We start from the raw sequence: 12,420 nt of genomic DNA, 5'->3' as shown, positions 1-12,420 counted from the left end.
GTTGCAACTACAATACATTGCATTTAAACCGTGTTTTTTGTCGCATGATCTTCCATTCGTTTCGTGGATTACATAATAGTATTTATTAAACGCCACCCTGCTTCTTCAGCTGGTCTACATTTGTTAATAAAGCGTAAGAGTTGCTGTTCTTGGAACCGAGGTCACAAGATCATAATCCAAATTGGTGTGACACGCGTTCAGAATTCTCATTATTGCATGTAATTGATGAAGCATTGTTCTTTTAGTCAAGGAGCGAGCTTATGTTTGAGCGTGGGAAAAGTTATTATTTTGCATGAAAAATATAGATTCAAATTGAGATTATGTAAAAAAATTTTAATCACAACATTACAATGCATGTTCTTCATTACTCTACCAAAAAAATAATGTGTAAACTCACGCTACAATTGCTTTAAACGCAAAATAATCCAAAAGTCATAAGTCACCTCAACATTTCAACGTCTATGAGCAGTTCTAAAATTCACATAGTTTTAATTTTCGGATATGCTCAGCGTGAATAATTTTACAAAGTGAATCCCAAAGTTTGAAACCGTACCTTAAAAAATAACAGAGATATCACTCCTAAAGCATAAGAAGAATCGACAGCCCCCCCCCAAAACTGAGCAAGACTCCAGGGAGCCCAACCTTGTAAGGGTTAAAACTGGGATGTTTACAGAGATTTAAGATTACTGTAAGTGATCACACTTTGCCAATTTGGATTCTTAAAAATATCATTTCAAAAGGATATAAAGTACATTTATCCTGGAGTTCAAAATCATAACTACATTTCCTTACAATCAAGATTGTAGATTTGCACGTTGGGCATGGCCTGTGTATATAAGTCGCTATGGCACAAACAAACCAGATAATCATGAAGTGAACTATTGCATATGAGAAGCATTTTTTAAAGTGTATATTCATTTACTTGATGGTTGAAACAGAGCCATATTTGGAGTTACAAATGTATTTTCTCAAGTTCAATACAGATAGCCATTCCGATACAATGTTATTACAATTTAAATAAAGTCGAGCAGATTTGGGAGAATTGTTCTACTCCTCAAAATATTTCAGTCCCTCGCGGCTATGAATATTATTACTTGACGCTGGATGGTTTGTCTTTGCACGATTGTGGGAATTAAGTTAGTTGTTAAAGGAGGCGATCGATAGTTTACAGCATGAATTAGAGGTACGATATTGATGCGCCCAGCAGTCTATTAGGCGAAACACATATCTTCCGCTGTCAATTATTGCTATTGTATAATTGGCTGCCAAGAAATGATGAGAAACATATTAAAAGAAATAACATGTTGGTACAAATTTGTTGTTTGATGGATTTACAAAAAAATAGTTTCACTTGACCTGAAATTTGTCACAACATCCCGTTAAAAACAAAGTTGCGCTATTGATTAAAAATAACAAACTAGTGAATACAAATCAATCAATCCAATAGCCGAAGCGAATATATTGAATGTCATCCAGAAAATTCTACAGTAATGTTCAGTGTTCAATTTCGGCCTCGCACAGACCATAAAACTTGTTGTCGCAACTTTTATCATTGGATTGGAAATCTCTGGAAAGTTCTATTTCTCCACAGTCTTCGTTGCCCTGGTTGTTAGGTTCACCTTGGTCCCAGAAGGCGTTTGAAGTAGTGGCTGGTTCACCATCCACCCACATCCACTGACCTTCATGGTCGAGGTCGTTAAGTCCAATCCAGGTGAGCTCGTCTTTCAGCAACATGATGTTGGCTATGGCTCTAGAAAATACAAATAATATGTTACAAAAAAATTGGTAAAATTAACACTTTCAATAGCATAAAATAAATTTCTATGAGGCATAAACGCAAAAAGCACTCTGGATGAATGATCATTGTTTGTTTCCAAATGGATAAATAGCAAAGGTGTGTTTCAGTTGTTTAACTTTTTGGTTGCCCAGCCTTTGCATGTAGCCAACCACAAAAAGTTTGAATTGTGTTTTTTACTTCCATTACCACACAACAATTATCTAATGAATCTACTTTCTTCAGTGACAAATCTATCCCTGATGAAAAGTCATTCAGTTTGGTTATAACAAAAGATCAAAATACTGTTTGTCACAGAAAAAATCACAAAATATCATGTTTGTTTCATCATAATCTGTTCAATACAGACTTGGGTAATTTAATATCCACTCACACTCTTGTCCAATAATCTTCTCTCATCCCACTTGTTGCCAAGTCTCCTCCAGCACCGAGACACCAATTCCTTGCAGCATTCCAATTCAACTTTGAGGGAGTCATTCGATATCTGAGTCCATTCCCTACCTCAATCCAACCGTCGTTGACTTGACGATGATCTGGAATAATAATTCAGTCTGAAGAGCCAGACTGCTTTAGAACACCGAAATCGAAAAGTTGAAATATCAGTTGAAAGAAATTAATATCAAAGTCTGAGTTTTCATTTATAGAAAACAACCAACAATTCATCATGAATTTCTACGAGAAAATTAACAACAAAAAATTGGGTATAAACACATCTGCCATGCTTTTGTTTTCAATCCAAAATCTATACAAAGTAGCCACTCAGTTTTACGTTGATACTTCGATATCCTTGCTGCAGTCGGTAGTATTAATATAGCTTGGACTCGATTTAACTTCTAAAAAAGAACCGGAGTGAAGGTTTTGTAAAATTATTCCTAAAAATATAAGCTTTAAAATCTATCCTTAAACAGTCTTTTCTTAAGTCAATTACTACAAATAAGAATTGGACGCTCTCATTCCAATATGCACAAGTAAGATTTGGTTCCCTAGGCGGTCATTTTGTAATTCTTGGAAAAGGCTCCGTAACAATAAAGTGAGAAACACAACCTTAGTCAGTTTAATTTAAAACTCAATTAAATAAAATTTCTATAAAAATAAAGCTTTTATGAATTTAGTATATTAGCTTAGTGAAATATAAAGCGTGCGTCCTCAGCGAAAACACATTATATTGAAGCCGAAAACACCCAAAAACAAGATGAAAATTTTCTAAGGGGCAAGTTACTCAGGCCTACTATCATTTTAGCTGTTTTTAGATTGAATGTTAACATTGTCAATTTCACTTATAATTTTGTCTTTGTTGAAATTTTACCGCTTCCATTTATTTTTAAATCTGCTATTACTGGCCACCGAGTTTTGACGTAGTCAAGTTCCCGCTTGTTGTTTGTCAGTTGGTGAACAAACTCATTGTGAATATATTGAATAATATTCAGAATTATCTGCAATTTCTTTTAGTGCTTAATTTTGGTTTCATAATGTTAGTTGTAGCATTCTGAACCGTTGGATTTAATGCCTGTAGAAACACTTAATTCTTTACAGTCTTGAGCAGTTATAAATATGTAGTCTACTCCTTACCACATTTATATTCTGGAGAAAATTTTCCATCAGTGCCGCAAGTGAAAGTTTCTTTTGTTGAACTACAAGTGACAGTATTTCCACAAGTCACAGTTGCATCCGGGCCACAATTTGTATTGTAAGAGCAACCTGCATGAAACAATTCAAATGTTTTAAGATACAAATTGACCAAGTAGTACTCTACTTCAATGGTTACCAACCAGGGAGGAGTCTCTCCCCTAGTGGACTTTATGATTTCAGAGGAGATATTTTATTGTAAGAACATTTTGGTTTTATGATTTCATAATGTTTATCACTTAATAACACCACTTTAGGGAGATGCAATGTCTTTAACTTATTTTTTCGTATCCCGATTTATGCCGGTAAATGAAGATTTTGGTACTTGGATGCCACAAGACGCAATAAGAGAGGAATGAAAAGTTCCGACATAAGACAAGAAAGGAATACATCAAAAAAGAATGGAAACCACAGCTCTACATCAATGTTTTTTGAAGTTTACTTTAAGTATCATTAAGTTATTATTAGACACAAGTTCAATGTTTAGGCTGCACGCAATATTTCAAAAACTCACAAACTCACTGTCACAAAACGTGACAATTACACTTACATACTATTTATACAGCATATGAATCGAAGCTTCTCCCTCATTAAAGTCAACCGACGACGTAGCAGACTGCTACCCCTGAACATTGGTGTCCCAAAGGGATCGGTCCTGGCTCCACTTCCTTCTGACATCTACACCCTCGACCTGCCAAGCACAGTCTCAGCAAATTACGCATACGCGGACAGTCTGGGTAATTCTCCATTCAACAAAGATGTGGGAAACCTTGAAGACACCCCAAGACAGTACATAAAATCTCTCTCAACTTATCTTCAGAAATGGCAACTGATAGTCAGCGAAATCGAAAATGTAGCAACAGCAGCTTTTCTTCTACATAATCGGGAAGCTGATCGTGAGCTAAATGATCATAACAATGGAATATTTCTGTCCTTCTTCGCCGCACTAAAATACTTCGGGGTGACATTGAACAGATCATTCACGTACTGCCACCATTTAGTGTCACTGCGCAAGAAACTGATGTAATCTCTCGCTGCGTTTCTCAAGCGCCTGGCAGACTTCTGCTGGGGAGCGAGAGCGAACTCTTTATAATAGCATCCCGGCCCTTGTGTACTCTTCAGCAGAGTAGGCTACTGTGCACCTGTTTGGTGCTGAGGTGCTCACTGCCGTAACATTGATACTGCCCTTGCTGCCATAACAACAACAGTGCTCTGCACATAGTGACTGGATGCTTGCATCGCACACCATTGGACAATATCCCCATTCTATCCGGCATCCCACCTGTTCTTCGTCACAAAGAAGCAACTCTGTCTCTTGATCGACAGGCATTGGACTCAACCCCCTTTTTTACTCCAAGGTTTCTGATCTCTCAAACGAGAACTCCTTCCACTGAAATCAAGACACACATTCGTGGTAGCCGCGCAACTTGTTACCAACGAAGCTGATGAACAAGACACCTCTGCTAATAATTGGCCGGGCCATGAATAGAAATCTGAATGGAAATCAAGTACCATCAAACTCCACACGTCCTTCTTTAAGACAAGACAAAAAACAACAAGTTTCAACTTACGTGGTACCACACATTCTTCAGACGCAGAACCAGGAACGCCAACAACAAGACTGTCAGTGTCGGGGAGATTGAAGACAGTCAAAGTTGATACAAAACTGTTCGGTGAGACAACACCGCGGTCAGGAGTATTGCTGTTGGAATATAAAAGTTATTAAAAAAGTTTGAAATTTTAGTAATCAAGATTGTTTTCACACAAGATGGCGATAGCACACCAGTCAAACTTAAAAAGCAGTCTTTGTTTGAATCATCGCTGCTGGGGTGTTACGTGTGAGACAAAACTTTGAAGTGAAATTTGATAAACAAAGAATACTTTCAGATTTTTGACATTTTATTTTCGGAAACAGCTGAGTATAGAAATTTTGTTTGTTTGTACTTCGTTGCAAGAAACTTTTATGTTAAAATTGTTTGAGGTTGGATGTTTATTATCGTATTTACACTCCTGAAAGTGAGAAGAAACTAGACAAAGAGGAAACGGAAAACCGTTCTCACGAATTCACTTGAAACTGATGATGTGCTGTTTCACGGTTTGAAAGATTTATTTCCATTTCTCAAGCAAATATATTACACAATAACTCGAATTGCACAAAACTAGCTAATGAGAACATACTTCATACCTTATAGCATATGTGTATGGGAATAGACTTGTATGAGTTATACTCATTGATGTAGTGCCTGGATGAACTGTGACTGAAGCAATCAGGATCTGAAACATTTTGTTTTAAATAAGCAACATGGTCTGTAGTTCCGGTCATGATGACCACGTAGGAGAGCTATATAGTATTAGATAGTCAAGGAAAAGCCAACAATAACCAAACCTCAACATCAAGTGACCAAGCTTTTAAACATTTGTTTGTCAAAATAGTTTCTACAATTCTCTAAATGGCCAATCGGTCACCACACGTGAATTTTTCTGTAGGTTTGCAGACAGACCTTCCGTGCATCAAAGCAATATGAACATCAACAACCTAAGCCTGCAACATGCATATCTGTATAACATTCAATCAAAACCCTTTTGATTTTTTCAAAAAATACCAGGAACACGTTTTATATTGCTAACAAATTGAAACGTCTGCAATAATTCATTATCAAAAAAGTTTAGCGATGCTAAATATCTGGTTAAATAACGGTTCGTCAACGATTCTAATTGTTATGAAAATTACGACAAATCATGATGAATTGCAACGATACAAGAATGAGTTTAGTGATTATTGTGCTTTAAAGACGTGAAACAAACAAGACATATTGTTAAGCAGCAATGTAGCAATGTTTCGGCTGCATAGCCGTGTGGTGAGAGCGCTGAAACGGCAATCGAAAAGCCGCCCGTTCGACACCGCTCAAGAACATGCGGCTGTGTCTGTGGCAGGACACTTAAAGGCATGCCTGAAGGTGGACACGAAGCTTGGTATTCTTGCCTTCCCGTTCACTTAATCTAAATCTTCAACCACCGGGTAAAAACCTGGATACGACTAACAAAAGTAGCAATGTACCTTGAAATAAGAAATCTTAAAAAATTCCTTTTTTCAATTGTGTGCCTGTGGTGTCAATAATATTTGAAAGATTACCAAAAATAATACAAAGTTGAGCTGTAAAAAAAAAGAAATATTTCAACAAGAATACTCACATTTCTACCATTGGGATCCCAAACCCAATTGAAAGACCATGGGATCCCAGGAGAGGGAACAATAGTTGATGAGAAGGAAACACTTGCAGCTCCGTTTGAGCAAGTTTGGATTTTACAATTTCCAAGGGAAGAAAATGTTTGTGAATTTGCATTTTGAAAGCAGATTCCTAAAACAATACAAACATAACGTTGTTAAGTGAATATATGAAACTGTCTTGCAATAAAACTCACCATGGAAATATGCTTCGCAGATTGAGTGTGTGGTCTATTATTGTGCGTTCAAACATTATTTAAAAGCCAAAACAACAAAGAAAAAAAAGCTATAGCGCAACGAGCAACCATTTTTACCTCCACTTGTAATAATGTACTTACCAAAAATAACACAATATAAACTCAAAGTCAGATGTAGATAGCTCATTGTATTAGATATTGTAGCGTCTTACTTTGATGATACAGAAACACTTGAATGGCTTGGACGAAGAAACAAGTTATTATATACTCGTATTCTTTAACGTTAATTTATGCAGCTACACAAATTACAATAATTTCAGAAGGTAGTAACTAGCACTTCAACAATATGTGCACAACAACAATTCGTATTCCTTGGTAGATCGAAAACAAAAAGTCATCTTGGACATGCTCGTCAGCATATTGGATAAATATATTTGAAGAAGGCAGAATGGAGAAAGTCTCAACTTAGTTTATGCAAACAGTATAAGTCAACAAAACAATACCTGGATTACAACGGTGTAAAGCGAATGCTCGCCTGAAAGAACAGCGGCCATTTTCCAAGGATAAGATATGTTGTAATATGGAAAGACTTTGACAATGTTTGAAAAGAAAACATAATTTCCACCAGGGATGCAAAGACGAGGAAATGTTTTTGGTAAACTTGTTTTTTACATTACACTGGTCAACAGCAAATCTTAACTGAAATACGATTAGGTGACTTGTAATTTGTTTTGGCGCTGACCTATTGGGCAGACCATAAATGGAAACCTGAATGGAAATCAAATATCACCAGACTCCATTCGTTCACGCCAATATGCATCCATCTGCCTGATAACCACGGATGCGCCTCAAACGTCTTCTTTATGGGCATCGGGCTTTTCCACTACACCATGCTCCAATGAAAAATAGTATTTTCCTCTTCTGTTGAATGTGATGCAAAAGTACAGACCGCAGATCATACCATCATCAACGACTGCACCATTGTGGTCCAGGTTTGAAGTTTAGACTTTAGCATGGTAAAGTTTAAGAAAGCAAACATTGATAAGTTATGTTTGTCATGCAGATTGCAATGTTTGCATATGATTCTAAGTATTCTAGTTTTTGTTTTATACCACTTTGTCTTGCTAATCTATGAAATTATTTTTTAGTCCAGAGCATGTGTGTTTACATAGTTAGGCCTGCTTTGCATTTCACAAATGTCATATTGCTTCTTAAGAGTAAATTTTACAATTAGTTGTGGAAAATCAAAAACTTATTTTACTGTGTTCATTCACATGTATCCTATAAACAATCCAAGTTTATTGAATGTGCAGTTGAAGAATTCAGTTACAAGAATTTTATTCCAACCGAAAGTAGCCGTATAATTTGCCGTATTTTGCTTAATTTTGTAGTATAAGTAGCCGTATTTTGCTGCCATTCAACAATCACCATTCAACAACACCATCAACAATCAAAACAAAACGCTGTCAAAAGCCGATAGTCATTGAAATACTTTAGCTTCATTTTAACAAAAAAAATTCAAACCTATTTGAAGACCTTAGGAGCCCAAGAGAAGAAACAGCGGTTGAAAAGAAGAAAATATTTTTACTTCCGTTTGAACAAGCTTTCATGGTACAATCTTCAAGTGATTGAAATGTTTGTGATTTTTTTGCATTGAAAGTAGATTTCTAAAACAACGCAAACATAACATTGTTTAAATTAATGTATAAACTTGTCCTACAATAAAACTCATCATGGAAATATGCTCGAATAAAAAACTCATCATGGAAATATGTTTCTCAGTCTGCTCCGTTAGCTCAGTTGTTAAGCGCTTTCGGCTATCGGGGTGTGCGCTTGAGCAACGCATTTCAAGATTCCTCTCCATTCAGCGGCACTCAGTGGATGAAGTAATTTCCAGGCAACAGCACATCAACAATCAGAAACTTTACTCTGTCAACCTCGGTAACCCTGCGTCAAAAGCCTCTGCAAGTATGCGAATCTACCAGGAATAGCCAACCGAAGCTTTGTCACTGCGAGGATAAAGATTCAAAACCAACCAACTAACCACATTGAGTGTGTGGTCTATGTCTTATGCGTTCTATTATTGAATGTTCTTATATCATCGCAACAAGCAACCGCTTTAACTTTCATTTCTAAACTCCTTACCCACAGTAGGCTATACCGCGTTGTAAGCTGCAACAATGCAATCTGGTGAGAGGCAACAGCTGAGTTGCATAAACAACAACACAAGCTAAGAGTGGTGCATTTCCACGTAGCGCAGATACAATTAATAAGTCATGTTACAATTTGTGATTTTCTAAAATGTTAAAATGAATAGTGTAGGCTACTAACCAAAAATTAGCTCAGTCCGCCTCGTTAAGTCAGTGGTTTCGCGCTCGGCTCAAGATCAAGCGGCGCTGGTTCGACTCTCAGGATGTGCGCTTGAGCAACGCATTTCAGGATTGCTCTCCATTCAGCGGCACCTAGTGAATGGAATAATTCACCGAAAACAAGACTTCAACAATCGGAAACTTCACTCTGTCAATCTTGCTAACCGCCTTGTGTCAAGTGCCTCTACAAGTATGCAAAACTACCAGGAATAACCTGTAAAGGCTTTGTCAGTCCGAGGATAAGGATTCAAAACCAAACCAAAGCAGTCAGGTGTAGGTAGCTCATTGAATGAGCTATTGCAACGTATTTGATAACACAAAAAATCTTGAATAGCTATAGGGTGACAAAGTAGCTGATTACTTTAAGTAGATTAAGTAGTAAGTTACTAAGTAGGTTATTAGGTTACAAAGTTAATTTATTGCAGCTACACAAATTACAATAATTTCAGAAGGTAGTAACTAGCACTGCAACAACATGTGCAAAACAACAATTCGTGTTCCTTGGTAGATCGAAAACAAAAAGTCGTCTTGGTAATGTAAGATCCACATGCTCGGCAGCTTGTTGGATAAATATAATTGAAGAAGGCAGAATGAAGAAAGTCTAAACTTAGTTTATGCAAACAGTATGAGTCAACAGAAACATTTGATTTCAACGATGCAAATTGGAAGTGAATTGAAATGCCTGGAATCTTAATGACAGTATTATGTGTTAGCTACCTGGTTAGAACGATCGTTTTCATATCGGAGACTGAGTTTCTGGTCTATCAAGTCCGCTAGTATTGCCATCCAGTTCTTTTATAAGATGCCTAAAAGGCAATTCATTACCGTGAAGTAGGCATATTAACCATTGAAGATGCTTTTGGAAATGATCTTCCAGGAGCTTTATCACGCCGCCTTTTTGACCTGTGTTTACTGCGGTTTCATCGCATCCAATTGCCATTACATTATCGTAGCTAATTTTATTGGATCCAAGATATTCAAGAATCCCGGTAGCTATTGACACACTACAGTAGATCCGTTGGTTGCAGTAAAATGACCAATGAAATGAGAACCTGGCTCCTCAATTAAAGTAATATGTTCTTCAACTGCGAAATGTTTTCGAAGTCGCCCAGCAATTTCATCTTGTTTGATGGTTTGATTTTTTCGGCCATCAAAATATATGCTTTGCAAATTTAGGCACATGATACTTTCCGTTTGAGTTGTAAGCCTCAGTTTTTTTCTCGCTCTTCTCACTTTGTTTTTGTCTATAACTGATTGAGATTCGCTATCCGTTACAACTCCTGCATCTTGTAGAAGTGATGAAGCAATAAGTGCTGCAGACCTATCTGAAATACCAGTACGATCGCATGATTCAGCAAATACTACTAAACTGGAAGTAGCTTTGCTTTTTCTGGGGTTTTCCGAAGCAAAACTGGGCTGATAATCATCATCTCCGCAGCTTTCTTCATTGGAGGACAACGTTTCTGAGCTTGAATAAGAAGTTAAAGGTGTTTTAACCAAAGCGCTACTTGTGCCTGCTCCTGGGTCTTCACGTAAAGAACGGAATTGTTCTGATCTTGCGACTCTCATCTGAAAACGTTTAAAATTATATTCTGTTGTCGATTTATCAAGTTTATCACCCACCATTATGCGGGTTGTTTTATGATCAAGAAGGAACCGTTGTTCCGTAACAGGGACACGATTTTCCTGCGGGCAAGTACATTGTTGAAAATTAGAACACTTACAACAACCGATATCAAATAATGTTTGCTTGCAGATTCTTTCATTTGCTCCAAATTTTGCTGAAATTTAGGCCCACCTCTAGACTTTGACTTCAAAAGGTTATTCATTTTTTCTTTGTAACTCGTTATCATAAAACAATAGGCTACGTTTTTGTGAAAGGTGCAGGATCGATGCAAGTCTCCACAAGTAGGCTACTGCAGCTTTTCAGCAACAGTTTGAGTGATGGCCTGAAATGTTGGCTTCTTTTTTTCTCGTAAGTGTATTCTCACAAATTGGTAATATCTCATTACATTTGCTTACGTAGGCAGATTTCGTAAACTTAGCTCGTTTGCCGGACCAAATATCGGACACTCTGAAGCACTGCGAGTAGCCATTTTAACAATTAAACCATAAATTAACCATAACAAAAGTTCTGGAATAAATATTGTAAATAATCAAAAAAACCTATGCTTTTCGTATGAGTAATTTCTATGTCACATGGCAATATTAACCCATTAAAAGCCGCCACAAGTTCCCATTGCTCTTTTTAGGAAATATTTCAGCCACAAAGTTGTATTGTCATAACTTTTGAATTAGTTTAAAAAAATTTGATCATTTTTGCTTTTTTGATGCATTTTTTTGTTTGCCTTTTAAAAGGACAACGGCCACATAGTCAAATGTAAATCTTGCGATACCTTAACACAAGAAGGTGTTTGTTTCGATAAAAATTTGTCAGATCTTTCTTGAAGGACGTTTCAAAGTTATTGTATGAACATATTATATTCACGGTAACCATCGGCGTAGCTAGTGGGGGGGTGTCCCCCCCAGTTGGCAGTCTCCCCCCGGTCAGAAGCTTGTGGCAGTAGAATATTTTTAAACGTAAACGAAAAAGCATAGTCAAAATCTTTTTTGAAATGGATTTGGCTCGAATTCTATTTGCTGGTTCCTACTTCACGCGTTCAGGGGTGCAAAATCATGGTCCGCCGCGGGCGGCACAAACCATAGCGATACGCCACTGACAGTCGTCGGCTCCAGCTCTTGACCGAGCATTGGTTTCGTCATCAAATCGAATTTGGCTTTGGATAGTGATGTCATATATGGCTTTGGAGGCCAGTGTATGATGGAAAAGACGTGGGCAAAAGTCACATTGTATGGGGGGTAAGGATTGTATGGAGGGAGGGACGTGGTAGTTTTAACTTTTCTAGTGTTCGTTTTTCTTGGGCTTTTTATATCCTTTTTTTTCGAAAATTTCCGTGCCTTCCTTAGATCTTTTTCTCCAGAGTAATCTGTCACTAGCAAGGTTTTCCCATGAATCCAGATCAATGTTTGCATGGTTGAGGGAGACTTTCAGCTGATATTTGTATCTCATTTTTGGTCTTCTGGAGAGGGGGTTTCCTGTCTCTAGTTGTCCCTCCTCGTTGTTCCTTCTCATGACATGTCCTGTCCAGCGAAGGCAGTGTTGCAATATGGTGGCTTCTGAACTGGGCAACCTAGCGCGATCAAGGA

General features: G+C 37.3%; 1 protein-coding gene across 1 annotated transcript; it reads right to left on the bottom strand.

Annotated features, from left to right (window-relative positions):
- Positions 1 to 945: 945 nt before the first annotated feature.
- Positions 946 to 7,090, bottom strand: LOC145781334 (uncharacterized). The gene is made up of 7 exons (XM_082593111.1): positions 6,986 to 7,090; positions 6,614 to 6,780; positions 5,607 to 5,695; positions 4,993 to 5,123; positions 3,365 to 3,493; positions 2,169 to 2,328; positions 946 to 1,750 (listed from the first exon to the last, which is right to left on the bottom strand). The coding sequence occupies exons 1-7, from the start codon at positions 7,029 to 7,031 to the stop codon at positions 1,495 to 1,497; spliced, it is 978 nt and encodes a 325-aa protein (XP_082449237.1). The 5' UTR covers positions 7,032 to 7,090; the 3' UTR covers positions 946 to 1,494.
- Positions 7,091 to 12,420: the final 5,330 nt, after the last annotated feature.

The sequence above is a fragment of the Aplidium turbinatum genome, chromosome 12, assembly GCF_918807975.1.
Source record: "Aplidium turbinatum chromosome 12, kaAplTurb1.1, whole genome shotgun sequence".
Taxonomy (NCBI): domain Eukaryota; kingdom Metazoa; phylum Chordata; class Ascidiacea; order Aplousobranchia; family Polyclinidae; genus Aplidium; species Aplidium turbinatum.
Note: the sequence above shows the minus strand (reverse complement) of the source record. Positions and strands in the feature narration are given on the sequence as shown.

What these genes read in the sequence shown, in the direction of transcription:
- LOC145781334 (XM_082593111.1), bottom strand. Translation starts at nt 7,031, where the DNA reads ATGAGCTATCTACATCTGACTTTGAGTTTATATTGTGTTATTTTTG. An exon ending in TTTATATTGTGTTATTTTTG is followed by an intron (nt 6,781 to 6,985) that starts GTAAGTACATTA and finishes GTATTGTTTTAG; the next exon opens with GAATCTGCTTTCAAAATGCA. An exon ending in TGAAGAATGTGTGGTACCAC is followed by an intron (nt 3,494 to 4,992) that starts GTAAGTTGAAAC and finishes TGTTTCATGCAG; the next exon opens with GTTGCTCTTACAATACAAAT.